This window comes from Protomyctophum parallelum (genome assembly GCF_964188405.1).
Source record: "Protomyctophum parallelum genome assembly, chromosome: 10".
Lineage (NCBI taxonomy): Eukaryota > Metazoa > Chordata > Actinopteri > Myctophiformes > Myctophidae > Protomyctophum > Protomyctophum parallelum.
Genome location: NC_139704.1, coordinates 3,669,571 through 3,689,964, shown reverse-complemented (window position 1 = coordinate 3,689,964; position 20,394 = coordinate 3,669,571). Strand labels below are relative to the sequence as shown.

At 45.0% G+C, this 20,394-nt stretch overlaps 1 protein-coding gene across 1 annotated transcript; it reads left to right on the top strand.

The window, feature by feature from the left end:
• Positions 1-771: 771 nt before the first annotated feature.
• crls1 (cardiolipin synthase 1) lies at positions 772-18,481 on the top strand. The gene is made up of 7 exons (XM_083774811.1): positions 772-1,405; positions 4,708-4,845; positions 12,224-12,353; positions 12,684-12,769; positions 13,111-13,179; positions 14,099-14,190; positions 18,050-18,481. Exons 1-7 carry the CDS (start codon positions 950-952, stop codon positions 18,150-18,152), a joined length of 1,074 nt encoding a protein of 357 aa, XP_083630937.1. The 5' UTR covers positions 772-949; the 3' UTR covers positions 18,153-18,481.
• The last annotated feature ends 1,913 nt before the right edge of the window (positions 18,482-20,394 follow it).

Genomic DNA, 20,394 nt, shown 5'->3' with positions numbered 1-20,394 from the left:
ATGGACAAAAGGGAGACATTGAAGAGGAAGGATGGATGGGGAAGGATCAACATATGGAATGTCAGAACAGGTTCTGACAATATCCATAAGGAGATCTAAGGGTTTGAGGTTTGAGGTCAGATGTAGAGTTGCTGGCCAATATTGATGACATCAGCGATCTCCATATATGGGCTTAACTGCAACAGCAGGTCACATTTATGATTTATGACATCAGGGTCTCCACATCTCCATCCCTGATGATGTCACGTGTGTCTCATTCTCACACACACACACACACACACACACACACACACACACACACACACACACACACACACACACACACACACACACACACACACACACACACACACACACACACACACACACACACACACACACACGAGGCATTTACATCAGATTCTGAGTTTTCACCATGCTTTCAACTACGCGGCCCTATCGGTTGGAAGGTGTGTTGCACTCTGATACATTATAACCTTTTGAGGAAATCGCCACCGATCGGAGAAAAAAAATGATTTTTATTCAACATTACGGAACTTATACCCGCCGATGAGAATTGTAACATCCGTGGCCCTAAGGTGAGCATTTTACATTTGAAATTATGAACGTCTATGTAGGATGTAAGGGCTGTTAATGGAGCCAGTGCAAAAAAAAACTGGATGAATAAAGTTCCACCGTCATGATGACAGCTCCACGACTAAAGTTCCACCGTCATAATGACAGCTTCACGACGCTTCCGTAAAGTAAAACACATCTCCGTCATACATATACGGCAACAACATGGCGTCGTCCGTCCGCTCGTGAAGAAGAAGAACGGCCAGGAAACAAAGTTTAGTGTTTAATAAAATAAAAATAAAAATATATAAACATGAAGACATTAACAACATCGACGGACAGCGAGAGACCTCAGTCGTCCGCTCGCTAAAACAAACAAACAAACAAGCAAACAATGGGGCTCGAGGTGTTGTTCTTGTGCGCTCGAAGGAGTCCCGGCAGCGTGCTGCTATGCAGGCGAGGAGTCCGCTGTCTGCTGGAGGAGGAGGCCGCGAGACGCGCACCCGTCACGGTCACCAGACGGAGCCACTGCGGTGCTTCGACTCCCACGGCGTTTCCACCAGCGCGCACGGACTGGAACTTCCACGGGTCGGACCCGTGGAGGTCGTCCTTGCGGCGCGCTGCTGCTGGACACCGGTGGTCGCTCCACCATCGGCAGCTCTACTGGGAAGGAGGGGGAGGACTTGGAGGAGGTCATCATGGTGGCCTACGCCGGTCTCAGGTGACAACAACACGGGCTCTGTGCAGCCAGGCCCCCGGTGGTAAACAACCCCACGAGCCCCGGGAGGATTCCACCACCACCACCACAACAACAGACGCGGGACAAGGCCTGTTCAAATTCAAACAACTTGTAAGTAAAAGTGGTATGACTGAGTACTGACTGACTGGGAGGGAAGGACATTATGAATATGTGATATGTCCCATTGTAGCCGCAATTTGCAACTCTAGATTTCTTTTACAATGGGTTGAATCTAGCCCTCCAAGCAGAACCCAAATGCTACTGAAGTTTCTGACATTTGTTCGACCCAGTGCATTGGGTCCTGTTCCACGTCGTCCATGCCACCTGATTAAAACATTTACTGGCTCATGTTTACATGTTTACCGCCTCCCCGCGCTCTTTGACGATATTCTTCAGTATGAGGCTTTCTGAATATGTAAAGTATAAGTACCCATACATGCCGCTGCGAATATCTCCTGTGGCGCGGAAGCCGTTAAGTATTTTTAATATATGTTTGCCCGATTTGGAAGCTTGGATTCTCCTTTTCCTTCCTTGTTTATTGACACCTCATTGTACCGCCTATCTGGCTAGCTAGTGGCGCTATAGCTATGACACAGCAGATCAGAGGCAGGGACGTAGCCTCACAAGCCAACCGCACACCGGGAGGCGGTACAATAAACGGTAAACAAACAAGAAGAAATAAAGCGACCAAATCGGTCAAACAAAGATTAAAAATACTTAACGGCTTCCGCGCCACAGGAGATATTCGCAGCTGGATGTATAGCTACTTAAAGTTACCGAATTCAGAATAACTCAAGGAAAATAATGGCGTCACATGCCGCGGGTCCTATTTTAGAGAGAATCTCCACTTCCGCATATAGGAATTTCCATACGAAAATACAGTAGTGAGCAGGGACCCAACGTAATACTCAACAAAATATCAGAAAAGTTTTACGTAGGGTCCCGAAAGGGGCTAGGTTGAATCTAGAGTTGCAACAAGCTCCATCCACTTCCTATTCATCATTTTTGGTTTGTGATCTGCTTGTCTTAAATGACGTTAAACTCACCAACATTGCAGCTGCAGTCCAAGCTTGAATTATCCTCTTTCAATCTGCCGAGCTTGTTTTTCATAAAAATCCACCGTAGAGATGTTATGAGCTACTTTCTGTCAAGACATCCTCTGCAAATGATTATTTTTTTAAGTGTTGCAATTTGGAAGCACTCGTTTCTGTTAACGGGTCGCGCTGCTGCCTCCTGCATTATGTGCAAATTCTAAACGGGTGGAACGCAGGGCCGTTCAGTGACGTACGACGAGTGCTTCCAAACTCCAGCACTTAAAAAAATAATCACTTGCAGAGGATGTCTTGACAGAAAGTAGCTCATAACATCTCTACGGTGGATTTTTATAAATCTCGGCAGATTGAAAGAGGATACTTCAAGCTTGGACTACAGCTGCAATGTTGGTGAGTTTAACGTCATTTAAGACAAGCCGATCACAAAACAAAAATCACACACGTGTGAACTGAGTGGTGCAATTCCCCCCCCCCCCCCCCCCTCTCTCTCTCTCTCTCTCTATCTCTCTCTCTCATTAGAGTCACTACCTCTCTCACTCTCTCTCATTAGAGTCACTACCCCTCTCACTGTTTCTGGCGCCCCCTACTGCTATTTTTAAGTCACATACTCATGCTCACACAGACACACAAACAAGTACGAGACACACAGACACACAGACACACAGACACACAAACACGTACGAGGACATTGCAAGCTGGTTGTAGGAGTGGTTGCACCACTCAAAAAATGATGAATAGGAAGTGGATGGAGCTTGTTGCAACTCTAGATTCAACCCATTGTAAAAAAATCTAGAGTTGCAAATTGCGGCTAGTCCCATTGGTGGTTCTCAAACTTTACTTTACGCACAACAGATAGACTTGTAGTTCACCTACAAAAGTTACAAAACGTGTGCATGATCTAGAAAAATAGAATGCCATTAAAGAAAAGTTCACAATCACATAGAACAATATTGTACACTCCATGATACAGGAATGAACTGTCCCCCCCAGTTTGTTATGTATCATAAGATCCACGGGACAGTTTTTGTTGCAGCCGAAGTGCCATTGAGCCAGACATTGAACCCCAAACTGCTCCAGTGGCCAACAGTATAAGACTGGTTGTACTGGTGGTCAGCTCCCAGGCTTTGTGTGAGTGCAGGGCGTTGCTGAAAATGAGCACTTGTGCTCATGCTACTACCCTGGGTAGATACAAATACCATACAAGTTCCATTTCTGCACTGTCAGAGTTATAGACCTGTAAGGCTCCATTTGGTTCAATTTGTACACAGGGTTGCAGATTAATAACTTACATTAGGGTCCATTTGGTTGTTGACATGTCACGTCATATGACGTCCCAAAATGAACTGGAACAAGAAATGGGTATCTTACTATCTAATCTATACCACCTGGAAAACTAGGACAAAAGGAAAGGACAGCCGGTCTCGCTTTTTCTTCCCATATCCCATTCTGACCTGAGATCAGATTCTATAAACGTCTTCTACATCCTGACAGTTTTCCATTCTGACCTGAGATCAGATTCTAAAAGTGTCTTCTACGTCAGTCGTTCTTCGATTTTTCAAAAATAGCAGACCTACAAGCTCGTATCGCGCCACTCGGTGGCGCGATATGAGCTTGTAGATCTGCTATTTTTCAATAGCTAAAGCATAACATGATGCCAACACCAAAATGGGTGCCCGTTCAGAATGGGATATCCATATGACATCACATAGGTGGCTCTTGCCTCTTTAGAAGACCAATAGTAGGCTGTACACTTAGGAACCAACCTGATCGTCACAAGCCCCACAATCTTCCCAAAATTCTGACCCTATAATGGCATTTTTCAGGGTGACAAACGGGAGAAAATAAACGTAATCGACCTTTCTTTGTCCCAGCGACACACACTTGCGAAATCAAAACATTTTCAATCGAGACTGATTTAAGAAGCCATTTGTAGAATTGGCCTCTAGTAGGGACTAGACTCTGAATATTTAACCCATTCTGAATGGGAACCCATTTTGGTGTTAGCATCATGTTATGCTTTAGCTATTGAAAAATAGCAGATCTACAAGCTCATAGCGCGCCACCGAGTGGCGCGCTACGAGCTTGTAGGTCTGCTATTTTTGAAAAATCGAAGAACGACTGACGTAGAAGACACTTTTAGAATCTGATCTCAGGTCAGAATGGAAAACTGTCAGGATGTAGAAGACGACTTTTTTTTTTTTAGAATCTGATCTCAGGTCAGATTGGGTTAATCAGACCAGTGTGTGTCCAGTGGAAACCTCGTATGAATCTGATCTCAGGTCAGAATGGGTTAATATGTGAATGAATACCTATTCATCTGTATCCATTTATTCTTGACGTGAGCTCGTTGTGTTTCTGCAGTATGAGAATCCCTGGACAATCCCAAACCTGTTGTGTGTGTGTCGGATCGTTTTGGCGCCGTACCTGGGCTACCTGATTATCGAACAGCACTTTCATTTGAGCCTTGTTCTGTTCACGTTGGCCGGAGCCACGGACCTGGTAAATATCTCACCTCAAACAAACACACGCACACACACACACACACACACACACACACACACACACACACACACACACACTAGTGTTTACTACTCTAGTAAAGCTGTGCATGTGTGCGACTGTGAGCACACTAGGGCATTAACATAATAATCGAATAGTCGACTAGTCGACTAGCAAAACACTAGTCGACACTGTTAATTGACATCCGATTATTCGCTAATATTAATTTTAATATTTTTTATGATTTTTTTTTTTTTTTTTTTTGCTTTTCTACAGCAGACATGCAGTCATGCAGCTGTGAGCTCGGTTGTTTTGTTGGTAGTTCGCCAACTTCAGTACTAATCCATTCTTGGCTGATTGTTTTCATATCATATACAAGCCTACTGTACGTGGGTTTGCCGTCACCCTCACTTGTGTAGGTGCGGTGGGCGGCGGTGGCACTAGCAGCATTCAAGACAGATTTTCTTTGGGAAAAGCATATGCGATATGCCTCATAGGCTCATAAGATCAATGGGGACAACTGCAGTGTGTAAATACTTTTACTATTGGCGAGTTTATTACTGTAGTTTGTTTCCACAAGTTAGATTGGAGACGTGTCGTCGTCCGGTACAGTAAAGTATAGCAGGAGTTCCTCCTCGCTCTGCCCAATATTATCCAGTTTGGTGACAGTCAAACTACAGTAGCTCTTGCCGTGATTTCATGTTTCTTCATGCTTATCCAACAAAAGTCCAGGCGTGCCGCGTGTGGCATTATTAAAAACAAACAGCTATGCCGCACGGCGCACGATCATAGTTCTAATAGTCGCAAAAGACTCGCGATGGAGTTAAGTAGTTGATCATCTGATTCATAGCCTGGCAGCCTGCTAGCTAGCAAACCTCCCCCTAGCTTGTAGCTCCTTCTAAAAACCAAAGGAACTGTGGTTGTAACTTGTTGTTGAACATTTAGGGTTGTATGAAAAACATCGCATGGTTAATTCCTCCTCCTCCTCCCCGCTCCAGTCTCTCCAAACATTGTGAACAACGTAACATGCTATGATGCTCCGTAGAACGGTCTTGCGCATAAAAAATAGCAGATCTACAAGCTCACAACGCGTCCATCCGTGAGTCATTGTGGACTTGCAACTTTGACTTGAAACAGCTGAGCTAATTTCGGCCAATCAGAGCGGCATTCAGCGTAATCTAGTAAGAGTGGCGACACTCGCGTTGACTCCCACTGTAACAATGGAATGCGGAAGTGCTCATTCTATCTCAATGGGATATAGTTCCAATGTTTGGAACTATAGCCCATAGGTGTCGCCACTCTCTTAGTACTATTCCACACGGCCTGCATTGAGTGCATTCACCGGCTCTGTTTTGCTTCACTCGCTGGCTGTTTCAGAACGCGATGTTTTAATGCTTGATTGGATGGAATAAATATCATATTTTACCGCCGACTAATCGACTATAAATCGATTTTGATGGTAGTCGAGTCGACTATCAAAAATCACGTTTGGTTAATGCCCTAGAGCACACTTCAACTCTTAACGAGCTTACACTTAAGACGGAGGGCGGAGGTTGGAGGTGAGATTTATTGCAGATGAATTGATTACAGTTTGGAGCTGGGATTGAGTGAATGACAGAGAAGTGACTGACAGTATGATAACAGAATGATAACGGAATGATGACAGTATGATGAGGAGGTGACAGTGGAAGGGCTTTGGCGCAGGCCCCCTGGAGACGGGCCAGAGCCTCGGCTCGGATCCTGCCTGGCGGAGGCAGGGGGCTCTTGAGCCTGCCCCCCAAAAGGAATTAAATAGTGCGCGCCTGGAGGAATGGTGCAAACTTCTGGAGGAAGGAGTAAATTAAGGTTTACCTGGAAGGGACTATACAAACGATGTTGGAGAGATTCCCTCGACGAGCCGGGGCCTTTAGCGAGAAGGGATCCGTGGGAGAGTGAGGAAGGCCCCGCGCCATTGGAGCCTCACGACGGCTGGTTCCGCCGACATGGGAGCCTTCGCGGAAGGGGCTTGTGGGAGAATGGTTAGTAGGTATGGTTGGTAGGCGAACAGCCCGATGGTTAGCGAGCCTCTGGATGGTTGGCCGGAAATCGTTTGCCGGCGGAGTCTGTTTGGGATGAGAGTAAGGTTGATTAGCATGGCATGAATGAAACGTGAATGGAATGATTGTTTAGCAGGCGTCCTCTCGACAGAGGGCAGTGAGTGAGAATTTGATTAGCAGGCGTCCTCTCGACAGAGGGCAGTGAGTGAGAATTTGATTCGCCTGGCGGGACAGGGAGACTCCCGACGGAGGAGGCCTGCGTGGCCGGAGGACGGGTCGACCGTCGTTTTGGAGGAAGTGAGTGGGCGTCCTGGAGAGGGAGAACATGTTTAGAAGAGGGCAGAGGAGGAGGTACCCACCACCCGACACATCCACCAGTCAATGTAGGTACCGCGCTGGAAGACGCCATGGACTTCTGGGCATCGAGCACGGAGGCGGAGGAAGGTCTGACGTAGGAGGAGAAGGCGGAGGACGACCAGTGGCCCGAGGCTTGCAGGATCAGGACGGAGACGCCGCTGGCAGCAGCGGTGGTGGCGGCTCCGATTCTCAGGGAGTGGCTGGAGTATAGCGGTCAGGAGGGAGACCACATCTTAGGAGCAGCGAGCGGAGATGGGAGGCGAACTCTCTACGACGACCTCAGACGAGCCCTCCAACGACGACTCCGGTCATCACGACGACTCCGGTCATCTCGGTCCTTCGTACATCTGGCCAGCTCCTTTGTGCTTCCGCGCCGGTATCTTTCTTTAGTGCGTCTGCCTAGGAAGGTGTGGGACGTCCTCTCGATCGACGCCCAGCGTTGGTTCCCGCGGTGCGGCCTTGGCCGGGAGTTCTCGATGGCGGTGGCAGTGACCAGCTAGTCTCCTCACTGCTATCTTCTCTGTTATACTTGGTAATGGCCCGTACGGATGCTCGTTGGTGATGTGCTCATCCTGGTTGATGTCAAGTACCACGGAGACATCCTGGTGCAGCACCCGTCCAGGGATTTCCGTGGGGCGGAAGTGTCCGGCATTCACGGCCGAGGAGGAGGCCGGTCTCCGCAGTAGCAGGGAAGAAACTGGTCTTAACGTGGAGGGGGAGGAGCACGGAGGAGAGGTACCTGACCACGGTGCCGGACTAGTAGACGCCATGGATCTCTGGGCATCGAGCGAAAACTGGGCGTCGTGATGTTTGACGAACGCGGCAGACCCGAGGGGAAAGGTTTGACGAACATGGGTTCTTGGGCTATGGCTGACGCAGTGGACGTGGAACCGAAATTATTAATAGTGATATGGCCGACTGCGGGAAACTATTCCGCTTGGAATTCCCCCCCAAAACTGAAGTGGGAGCGTAGCACGGTGGCCTGAGCTCTCCGAGCAACGGAGGCTGTGAATAGGTTATGGCTTAATCCATTTAGGCCTAAGGCGGATTCTAAAACGCCTCTGAATCCTGACCTAAGGTTTCTGAAAAACTTCAAATATTTATAAAGCAGCATCGAAATTTTACATTTGAATACTGTACGTACTGTATGGGTTCCCGGCCTGAGGGGGTAAGATACCGATAGGGGTTCCCGCTCGGAAATGGGTTGAGGTGAGTGGTTTGAGACGTTGAGTGGGTGGTTACCTATGAGTTTAGACATTACGGCGCAGTTGAGACGTTGCGGTGCGTGGCTGTCGAGCTTAGCTGGTGCAGTGCATGGCTGCCAGAGAGTTTAGCTGTTGCAGTGCGTGGCTGCCGACTGAGTTTAGCTGTTGCAGTGCATGGCTGCCGGCTGGGTTTGGCTGCTGCAGTGCGTGGCTGCTGATGGGATTAGGCTGCGGTGGATGGCTGACGAGTTCAGCTCGGTGGGGGTCCGTGTTGAGGCCTAGCCGGGAACCTGGCCTTCCAGGCATGCGTGAACAGTGCTCGTTTCCCTGATGATCGCCGAGCAGGTAGCTGGACAGGAGGGGCACAAGCATGGAGTTAGTATGGTCGGACCGACGTGGCAGTTGGAGTGAGAGTAGAATATTAAGACTTAATTGACGGGAGAAACAATGCAGTTGACGGGTGAGTAACAGAGAAAATCTTAATTAGGTACGGCTCGGTGAGCACGGTCTCGCCATCGAGAAGGTCGACATAGGCGGACCTGAATCCTGAGAGAAGACAGACTATGCGCCCACTGCGCGTGAATGAAGTGGAAAGCGAGCTACGCTTTCTAACCATGTGTTGAACCGAGACATCAGAGACACGTACTTCCCACGGATTACAACTGGAGATTGAGAACGTGACCCGTGGCGAAAACTCCCATATCTGCTGGACGAGGTACGACAATGTGCAAACGCGGCAGCAGATTTGAGATTTGCTGTGAAAGGAGAGGAATACCAGATGGAACACGGCCGCCCTGAAGACAAGCCATTTGTATGTTTGCACTATACTATATATAAATGAACGATTTAGGGGGACAGCGGGAAGCCGATCCGCGCACTTGAGCCGATTCCTGAGCAAACGCGATGTGATAATCACACCTGTGAGAAATGAGGGGTGCTGGTGAAAAGGGGGCTAGCTCAATTAACTAGGTGGTGAAAGGTCAAGTGAACGAGCGGTGCCGGCATGAACATTAAATGCCGTGAATGATAGGAACAGAGTGGCGTAAAGAGGGACAATATGGCAAGCATTTTCCCTTCATTGACAATGTAATAATGGAGCGTTCTTGAGGGTCTAACGTCGATCAGGGGGTTAGACATGGAATGAAAACCCGGGAATAAACCACAGCAAAATGTGACTTATTGAGCTGATAGTGGGAGCTCCGACCTGTGAAGCTCACGGCTTGTAGATCAGCTATTTGAACGTGTTCACACTGACACACGCACGCCTCTCTTTTCTCTCTTCTTCTCCTCTTTTTACTTTGTTTCTTTTCCTCCTCCTTCTCTTTCTCCCTTTCTCTCTTCTCTCTTTTTCTTTTTCCTACGATTACGCTCAACATCTCATCACAATCCACATGATTGAAGCATGAATCTGGAGCACTAGTAGATTGCCAGGGCATGAATGAATGGGGCACCGAGTTGCCATGTTGGAGGAGACAAGCGCCAGGTCCGCGAAAACAAGTCACGAAAACTAACTTGAATCATTATGAAAACGATCCGACAGCGTCAGATAATTTACCAACATGTAACACTGAGGGTGCTTCGAATGAACCGTGGGTTTAAACAACGGCGTCCACCTGGTAAGTGATTAAATAAAACAAGCCTGAGACGCTTATAGTGAGCGGACGTGGCAACCTGACGGCACCGGACATGCTCAGAGTAGTCTAGGAGTCTAAGATACGATAGTGGTGACGCTAGTGTAGCGCCGGCCGCAGCTAGAAGAAAATGCAGGCTTTAGACTCTCTTTATAAGGATAGATGACGAGGAGTTTATCATTGGAACGCCACCGGTCGCTCCGTTTATTATTATTCCATCCAACAGCTCATCACAGCCAACACTGGCGCATCACAACACTGCGTCATCAAAGCACGCCAGCCTTCAGGCAAAAGCAAACGATCCTCGAGCCTACGCTAGTGTTGACTCTCGTGGCAACAATGGAATGCGGAAGTGCTCGTTCTATCTCGGGGGAAAGTTCCGCCAAGGAACAAAAGTTTGGAACTAGACAAAGCGTGTCGCCACTCTACACTGTGGACGAACTAAAACGTCGTGTATGATTTTAGACCTGCAGCCTGATCTATGCTACGTTCACAGGATGACCAGTAGCTTACTGCCGTGAAGCAACGTTTAATGCATGATCGCCCAGACGCCACCTGAAGCAGTGCGAGACTGGTGGCATGAGGCATTAGCAGCAGTATACACTATACAGCATAAGCAGCCTTGTAACGGCAACGCACGACATACAAAGCACTGAGCAGCAGCAAGCAAGCAGGGTAAAAGTGGCTAGTGCGGAGGCAGCATCGGAACGGAATCGAAATTAGGCTGTTAGCAGTTACGATAAATAGCAGTGACGAGCAATTAGAATGATACTGTATCTGATGGAGGCATGCAGGGCCTGGGACGCTGGCGAAACACCCGACGGTGTGTCCTGGGATGAAAGCTGCAGCCGTGGAGGAGTTTGTTGACTCTTGAACTTGGATGGGAATGACGAATGAAGAAGGTGAGCTGTGAGCTCTCGAACGTGTCTGTGTGCTACCTGAACGGAAGCACAGATGAGCGAAGGGAAGTGAGGACCGTTTATAAAGGGGTGCGGACAAGGTAACGCAGATCTGATTGGAGCAGACGGATGATGGAGCATTACAGCTCTAAGTTGAACTAACGTTAACAACTAAAACATTTCACCAGTCATTTGATTTAACCCTATTTTGGGGCGTGTTATAAAAAGGCGGCGTCTAATTCCTTTTTTAAAGGACAGTGTAGATATGTTACCTCACACAACCTGTAAATGCCTGGAATCAACAAAATTATTTGACCACTTAAAGGTAGAGTAAGAGATAATTATTGGTTAAAACAAAACGCCAAACTCATTACTGTTACTGAACAAACACTCTATACTATTATATTTAGCAATGATTATGATTACTATCACAATAGAGCTATTTTAACGATTTTAACAAGAGAAAATCACGTGCCCTACCTTTAAGCCCTATATCTTTGTAATAGTGGAAATAGCCAACCGTCTTTCAGGTAGGTTGGGGCCAAACGCCAAAAGGTTCCAATATACCAAAAAGTAGAGAGATCTACAATATCTACTGCACAATATCACAATGCGTCACACTGTGATCTTGTGCAGTAGTAGAGAGGAATGTCCATACATTTTCACACATTTCAACAAAATATCAGATCTACAAGCTTAACAACACGTCACTTTGTGACATGTAAGCTTGTAGATCAACTATTTCCACTTCCTCCACTATTGTTTTTTTTGGAAAGAAACATGTATTGTATGTCAGTGTTTTCTTTGTATATTTAACCCATTCTGACCTGAGATCAGATTCATACGAGGTTTCCACTGGACAAACACTGTTCTGATTAACCCATTCTGACCTGAGATCAGATTCTAAAAATGTCAGTCGTTCTTCGATTTTTCAAAAAATAGCAGACCTACAAGCTCGTATCGCGCCACTCGGTGGCGCGATATGAGCTTGTAGATCTGCTATTTTTCAATAGCTAAAGCATAACATGATGCCAACACCAAAATGGGTGCCCGGTCAGAATGGGTTAAGTTTTTTTGTCATATCTGCCCTGTGCAATTTGATTATGAAGCCTAAAAGGCCAAACAGAAATGCAAATTGTAAACACAATTAAATCGTTAATCGCAATTATTTGTGTGACAATTAACTTAAATGTGTAATCGTGAATGATATCCCTAGGCTACATCTCTTGTTGGTTCTCTGTGTCTCACAGTTAGATGGCTACATCGCCAGGACGTGGCCCAGTCAGAAATCGGCTATGGGCAGTGCTCTGGACCCGCTGGCTGACAAGATCCTCATCAGCTTTTTATATGTCAGCCTCACCTACGCTCAGCTTATACCAGGTATGACCTGTGTGTGTGTGTGTGAGTGTGTGTGTGTGTGTGTGTGCACATGCACGATAATTATCATCACCTCAATTTTCATTGTTGTCGTGTTTCTTATAAGTTGACATTATACTGTTACTGTACTGTTTTATCTTTTGTACTTGTTTTGTGGTGGTGTTTTTCGCTTTATGTATTTTCACTATTTTTAACAGCCTACAGATGGAAAATGAGCTCTTGGCTAACTGTGGCACATTTGCATGGATGTGGAAACTGAAATGTTCATTGTCCTGACTAACTAAATAAATAAATAGAAATAGAAAACAATAATAATCTTCGTACGTCTCCCAGCTCCCCTGACAGCTCTGGTGATCTTCAGAGACGTTGGTTTGATAGCTGCAGTGTTCTGGGTCCGATACAAGACTGTACCCGCACCGGTAAAACATACTGTATTTATAATTCAAATTATTTAGTGGTACAAAATACAATTATGGACACGTCTTTTACACATTAGATGCACACACACACACACACACACACACACACACACACAGCTCGATGGTATAAATGTCAACACTAAATGTCAACACAATCCGGGGTAGAAGAGGAAGTTACATAGTGCAGCTTTACTCTGTGTTTTCCTTCTCTGTTAAATATACACTTTTAAATACTGTTATTTCACCTCTCTGTTAAATATACACTTTTAAGTACTGTTATTTCACCTCTCTGTTAAATATACACTTTTAAGTACTGTTATTTCACCTCTCTCTTTCTCTAGGTGACCTTGAGCAAGTTTTTTAATCCCTGCTATGCCACAGCCCAGCTCAAACCCACGTTGTTTAGCAAGGTGAGGCACACACACACACACACACACACACACACACACACACACACACACACACACACACACACACACACACACACACACACACACACACACACACACACACACACACACACACACACACACACACACACACACACACACACACACACACACACACACACTCACTCACTCACTCACTCACACACAGAGTGTGTGTTATTTCGTAAATCAACACTATATATGATCATACAAAAGCATTGCGTCACACAAAAGCATTACAAGTAACAGTTTTGGACTCATGAGGTTTCCACTGGACACTGCAACTCATAACAGAACAGAAGTGAATATGTAGCAACAAGTCAGATAGACAGAACAGTTAGTCTGAGCTAGTTTAGACTGAAGTCTCTCTACTTTAGATTAGTATGACAGGCAGAGAGTGATTAAAAAATAGAAACATCAACAACCAAGCTTTGATTTAGATTGTATTCTGCCACTAGGTGGCACCGTTGTGTTAACTGTGTGCACATGCATACGTGTGCTTACTTTTGTCACTATACTTGTGAGGACCAAATCTCCTTCAAGTATGGTAGAACTTGATAAATAGACCTGGTATTCACAATGGAATGGTTGTTTTATGATTAAAAAACGTTTTAGGGTTAGGCTTACAATTAGGTACAACATTCTGGCTGGGATTAGGATTGTGTTGTGTAGAGGCTAGGATTAGTCACTTAGTTGTAGGTGTTGGGGGTTAGCGCGAGGGTTATGGCTGAATATTTGTGCTGGTGTTGTGCACTAAAAATAGCTCATCTACAAGTTCACAACGTGTCACAGAGCTTGTTGATCTGCAATTTTTTGCCTTTAGTTCTTCTGGGGTGAATAAATAATAAACATGACATGTGCGTGCGTGTGTGTGTGTGTGTGTGTGTGTGTGTGTGTGCAGGTGAACACAGCCATCCAGCTCCTTCTGGTGGCAGCGTCGCTGGCCTCTCCGGTCTTCCACTACACAGACAGTATGCTGCTGCAGTCGCTATGGTAACTAACAACACACTCATAACACACACATTACATACCATGCTTTTAGTCTCAACGTTGGAGTTCTTTCCCTTTTTTCCACACTCGAAAGGTTCCTTATACTGTAAGCAGTCATTAGACAGTAGTTTGATACTAATGCCTAACGGTTGCTGCCAGCGCCCACGTTGTGTAGGCCTGTCACAATTATTACATACTCGTCTAATCGCAATTATTTGAGATAATCGCAAATTATTTCGTTTTAACACGGATCCCACCAGAACCGTAGCAACCATAGGATTAAGTTAATCGTCTAGCCTGCCAGAACCGTAGATCAGATCGTTCTTTAACCCATTCTGAACGGGAACCCATTTTGGTGTTGGCATCATGTTATGCTTTAGCTATTGAAAAATAGCAGATCTACAAGCTCATATCGCGCCACCGAGTGGCGCGATACGAGCTTGTAGGTCTGCTATTTTTGAAAAATCGAAGAACGATTTTTAGAATCTGATCTCAGGTCAGAATGGGTTAATCAGACCCAGCGTGTGTCCAGTGGAAACCTCGTATGAATCTGATCTCAGGTCAGAATTGGTTAATCCATGTTTTGATCCAATCAAATTGTTAGCTGCCGCTCGTTAGCATAGCAGTCAAAGTGGGACAGTGGCCATTTTGAAGATGCGCGAGCATCCACTTGCACTCTTATGTGCTGCTTTCAATGGCATGTATCTCCAAATTGGCACAATGAATGTCGTTTCTGGTGAAAACAAGGTTTTTACGTTTTAAAAAGAAAAATATATAAAATAATGCATATTTCATTTATTTGTCATATCTGCCCTGTGGATTTGTGGATTACCAGGAAAACAGAAATGTATTCTTTATTCATATGTTCCAATGTTCAATGCCACAAACACAATTAAATCGTTAAATCACAATTATTTGTGTGACAATTAATCGTCAGCCTAAATTTGTAATCTTGACAGCCCTACCCACGTTGTGTCCCTCAAGCCTCATGTAATTGTAATACTTATTTTATTTTAACCCATTCTGACTGCGCACCCATTTTGGTGTTGGCATCATGTTATGCTTTAGCTATTTAAAAATAGCAGATCTACAAGCTCATATCGCGCCACCGAGTGGCGCGATACGAGCTTGTAGGTCTGCTATTTTTGAAAAATCTAAAAAAACGACTGACATTTTTAGAATCTGATCTCAGGTCAGAATGGGTTAATCAGACCAGTGTGTGTCCAGTGGAAACCTCGTGTGAATCTGATCTCAGGTCAGAATGGGTTAATTAACTTGGAAGGTAAAGAGGCAACAATCAGGAATCAGTTTCGGCAGTGGTGACTGACTACAGTGTCTTGTATTGTAGGTACCTCACAGTGGTGACTGACTACAGTGTCTTGTATTGTAGGTACATCACAGTGGTGACTGACTACAGTGTCTTGTATTGTAGGTACATCACAGTGGTGACTGACTACAGTGTCTTGTATTGTAGGTACATCACAGTGGTGACTGACTACAGTGTCTTGTATTGTAGGTACATCACAGCGGTGACTGACTACAGTGTCTTGTATTGTAGGTACCTCACAGTGGTGACTGACTACAGTGTCTTGTATTGTAGGTACCTCACAGTGGTGACTGACTACAGTGTCTTGTATTGTAGGTACATCACAGCGGTGACTGACTACAGTGTCTTGTATTGTAGGTACATCACAGTGGTGACTGACTACAGTGTCTTGTATTGTAGGTACATCACAGCGGTGACTGACTACAGTGTCTTGTATTGTAGGTACATCACAGCGGTGACTGACTACAGTGTCTTGTATTGTAGGTACATCACAGCGGTGACTGACTACAGTGTCTTGTATTGTAGGCACATCACAGCGGTGACTGACTAGTGTCTTGTATTGTAGGTACATCACAGCGGTGACTGACTACAGTGTCTTGTATTGTAGGTACATCACAGTGGTGACTGACTACAGTGTCTTGTATTGTAGGTACATCACAGCGGTGACTGACTACAGTGTCTTGTATTGTAGGTACATCACAGCGGTGACTGACTACAGTGTCTTGTATTGTAGGTACATCACAGCGGTGACTGACTACAGTGTCTTGTATTGTAGGTACATCACAGCGGTGACTGACTACAGTGTCTTGTATTGTAGGTACATCACAGCGGTGACTGACTACAGTGTCTTGTATTGTAGGTACATCACAGCGGTGACTGACTACAGTGTCTTGTATTGTAGGTACATCACAGTGGTGACTGACTACAGTGTCTTGTATTGTAGGTACCTCACAGTGGTGACTGACTACAGTGTCTTGTATTGTAGGTACATCACAGTGGTGACTGACTACAGTGTCTTGTATTGTAGGTACATCACAGCGGTGACTGACTACAGTGTCTTGTATTGTAGGTATATCACAGCGGTGACTGACTACAGTGTCTTGTATTGTAGGTATATCACAGCGGTGACTGACTAAAGTGTCTTGTATTGTAGGTACATCACAGTGGTGACTGACTACAGTGTCTTGTATTGTAGGTACATCACAGCGGTGACTGACTACAGTGTCTTGTATTGTAGGTACATCACAGTGGTGACTGACTACAGTGTCTTGTATTGTAGGTACATCACAGTGGTGACTGACTACAGTGTCTTGTATTGTAGGTACATCACAGTGGTGACTGACTACAGTGTCTTGTATTGTAGGTACATCACAGCGGTGACTGACTACAGTGTCTTGTATTGTAGGTACATCACAGTGGTGACTGACTACAGTGTCTTGTATTGTAGGTACATCACAGTGGTGACTGACTACAGTGTCTTGTATTGTAGGTACATCACAGTGGTGACTGACTACAGTGTCTTGTATTGTAGGTACATCACAGTGGTGACTGACTAGTGTCTTGTATTGTAGGTACATCACAGTGGTGACTGACTACAGTGTCTTGTATTGTAGGTACATCACAGTGGTGACTGACTACAGTGTCTTGTATTGTAGGTACCTCACAGTGGTGACTGACTACAGTGTCTTGTATTGTAGGTACATCACAGCGGTGACTGACTACAGTGTCTTGTATTGTAGGTACATCACAGCGGTGACTGACTACAGTGTCTTGTATTGTAGGTACATCACAGTGGTGACTGACTACAGTGTCTTGTATTGTAGGTACATCACAGCGGTGACTGACTACAGTGTCTTGTATTGTAGGTACATCACAGTGGTGACTGACTACAGTGTCTTGTATTGTAGGTACATCACAGTGGTGACTGACTACAGTGTCTTGTATTGTAGGTACATCACAGTGGTGACTGACTACAGTGTCTTGTATTGTAGGTACATCACAGTGGTGACTGACTAGTGTCTTGTATTGTAGGTACATCACAGTGGTGACTGACTACAGTGTCTTGTATTGTAGGTACATCACAGTGGTGACTGACTACAGTGTCTTGTATTGTAGGTACCTCACAGTGGTGACTGACTACAGTGTCTTGTATTGTAGGTACATCACAGCGGTGACTGACTACAGTGTCTTGTATTGTAGGTACATCACAGCGGTGACTGACTACAGTGTCTTGTATTGTAGGTATATCACAGCGGTGACTGACTACAGTGTCTTGTATTGTAGGTATATCACAGCGGTGACTGACTAAAGTGTCTTGTATTGTAGGTACATCACAGTGGTGACTGACTACAGTGTCTTGTATTGTAGGTACATCACAGCGGTGACTGACTACAGTGTCTTGTATTGTAGGTACATCACAGTGGTGACTGACTACAGTGTCTTGTATTGTAGGTACATCACAGTGGTGACTGACTACAGTGTCTTGTATTGTAGGTACATCACAGTGGTGACTGACTACAGTGTCTTGTATTGTAGGTACATCACAGCGGTGACCACGGCTACGTCGGGCTACAGCTACTGGCACTACGGGCGCAAGACGGTCGAGGTGCTGAACGCCCAAAAACGACCGGAACAGTAGGTCGGAATAAGTCTGAACCGAAGTGGAAATGTAACTGTCACCCGTACGCTGAGAATCCATGACAGTGACGTGCACGCCATCAACGATGACAGGGGACTAATGACTTGACTGGCTGTGGACTTAAGAGACATAGCCACAGTTAAAGCTGTGTGGATATGCACAGTGCACACACGCACGCACACACACACACACGCATACCTATAAGTCCTCTGGCTGGAGTTTTGTTTTGTTTTTAAACCCAGAGTTTACCATGGTTATCATGCCAAGCAAAATCATTGTCATGTGATTAACGGTTTTGTAAAGCGATGATTAAAAGTAAAAAACAAAAAGGTTCTTTGTGTGTGTGTGTGTGTGTGTGTGTGTGTGTGTGTGTGTGTGTGTGTGTGTCAGACTCACATGGATATGGTTGAAACTGGGTTTTTCAGCAGATCAGCAGCGTTAAGTCAACATGGTAATGGACATGCATTGTTAGCATGAGCAGGAACCAGCACAAACATATTATTGAATGGATTCCACCTTCAATAATGTATTATGGTACTGTCACACCGAACTAAAATTATCCCAAAAGTTTCAACCAAACCCCTACAGCTTGTACAGAGACGTTTTCCAGTTGTTGTGTTGGATTTCTTATCGTCTTTGCAGGCAGAAACCTCTTATCTCCATCCAATCTGCAAATTTAGCTGTTTTGAATTTGAATCCTGAAAAGTAAAATGTTTGGAGATGTGAGGTTTGCACCCTTTTTGCCTGGGTCAAAAACGGTCAAAAAGTCCATATTTGAGTCAAGGAGGGGAGTTATACACCAAGTTCAAGAGGTAAATATGTGTCAAATAACATACACATAGGATTGTATGTGTCAAATGTGTATGTGTAAAGCACAAGGGTAAAACAAAGGGATGAGATTTATTTTTAATCGTATTTGAAACTCCTTGTGGCACTGCTGCTAATTACCCAGTGGAAAGACATCAAGGAGACAGTGGCCCACGCAGGGACTCGCTGTTATTGTGGTAGGTAGCTGTTAGTCACTATACCGCTGTGGAGCTGCTATAGTCATTGGCCCTAGTTTATATTATATATATATTATATATATAAAACTGGGAGCTGTCGTAGGCTTTGTCCTCTTTGTCCTTTTTTCTCTCGTAGAAAAGCTGAGCAGCATTGTCTGAACTGCTGACATGCTGTCACAGGCATCTAAGCATGTATTCACTCCTAAAACGTTAATATAAAACTGTAAAAAAATGAAAACGAGAGATTTCCAACTTTACAAACACTTAAAATGGCGCAATTAAAAACTATAACATGTTTACAATGTACTAGTTTGTGCTTAATCAAACAGTGCTTTACTGGCCTTATTAAACATATATATGCAAGCGCACTTGTGAGATGATTTGGGAGTGCATGAGCATGACATCAGATGCCTATATAATCACTGTGATATTATAAATGGACTGCACGCCTTTATTTCCAAGTGACAATGACAAGCATACAACTTGCTTATTTGCAATTGTAGGCTATAGGGGGAAGCGGGGGAAACTTTTTTTAATTGTCTTTCTCCATTGTGTAACTATGGTTTCCATATGTTGTGTGGTCGTATTGCAGTTGTGGATGTCGCAAAAATGAGGGCGAGGCTTGATTTCATAGGGCGTGCCAGATTGATTTCAGCCGTCACATTTATCACAGCTAGGAATGGAATTAAGGTAGGATCAGCTGTTTGCAATCACTTTATAAATGCCGTGGCGACGTGAGTGTACTACAAAACCTACACTCGAATTTGGGGCAGATTTTACACTCGATTGATAAATGAGGGCCAATGTGCGTATGCTATATATCCACTCAATGAGGTTTGGTGGAAACCTCATTATGTCCCAAACTGTTAATTTCCAGGAATTTGCAGATCTACAAGCTCAAAGCGTGTCGCATATCTGGAACTTTTGATACTTTCGCTGTGACGCTGTTTTATGACCTAGTAGTTATGAAACGAATCGAAAAACAACGACATGCCACAGATTGTTTTATTATTATGTTTTTAATTATATATTGTTTTATATTTTGAGGCTTTTCATGCCTTTATTTGATAGGACTGTAGACTGACAGGAAGTCGGGAGAGAGATGGGGAGTGACCCGCAGCAAAGGAACCTGTGACCAGGGTCCCGTTCCACCAAACTTGGATTAGAGATTAAGCCGGGCTTTAACACATATCCTGGTTTAATATATCCTGGATCAGTGATTAACCGGTTTCATGAAA

What these genes read in the sequence shown, in the direction of transcription:
- crls1 (XM_083774811.1), top strand. Translation starts at nt 950, where the DNA reads ATGGGGCTCGAGGTGTTGTTCTTGTGCGCTCGAAGGAGTCCCGGCAGC. An exon ending in CTACGCTCAGCTTATACCAG is followed by an intron (nt 12,354 to 12,683) that starts GTATGACCTGTG and finishes TACGTCTCCCAG; the next exon opens with CTCCCCTGACAGCTCTGGTG. An exon ending in ACAAGACTGTACCCGCACCG is followed by an intron (nt 12,770 to 13,110) that starts GTAAAACATACT and finishes CTCTTTCTCTAG; the next exon opens with GTGACCTTGAGCAAGTTTTT.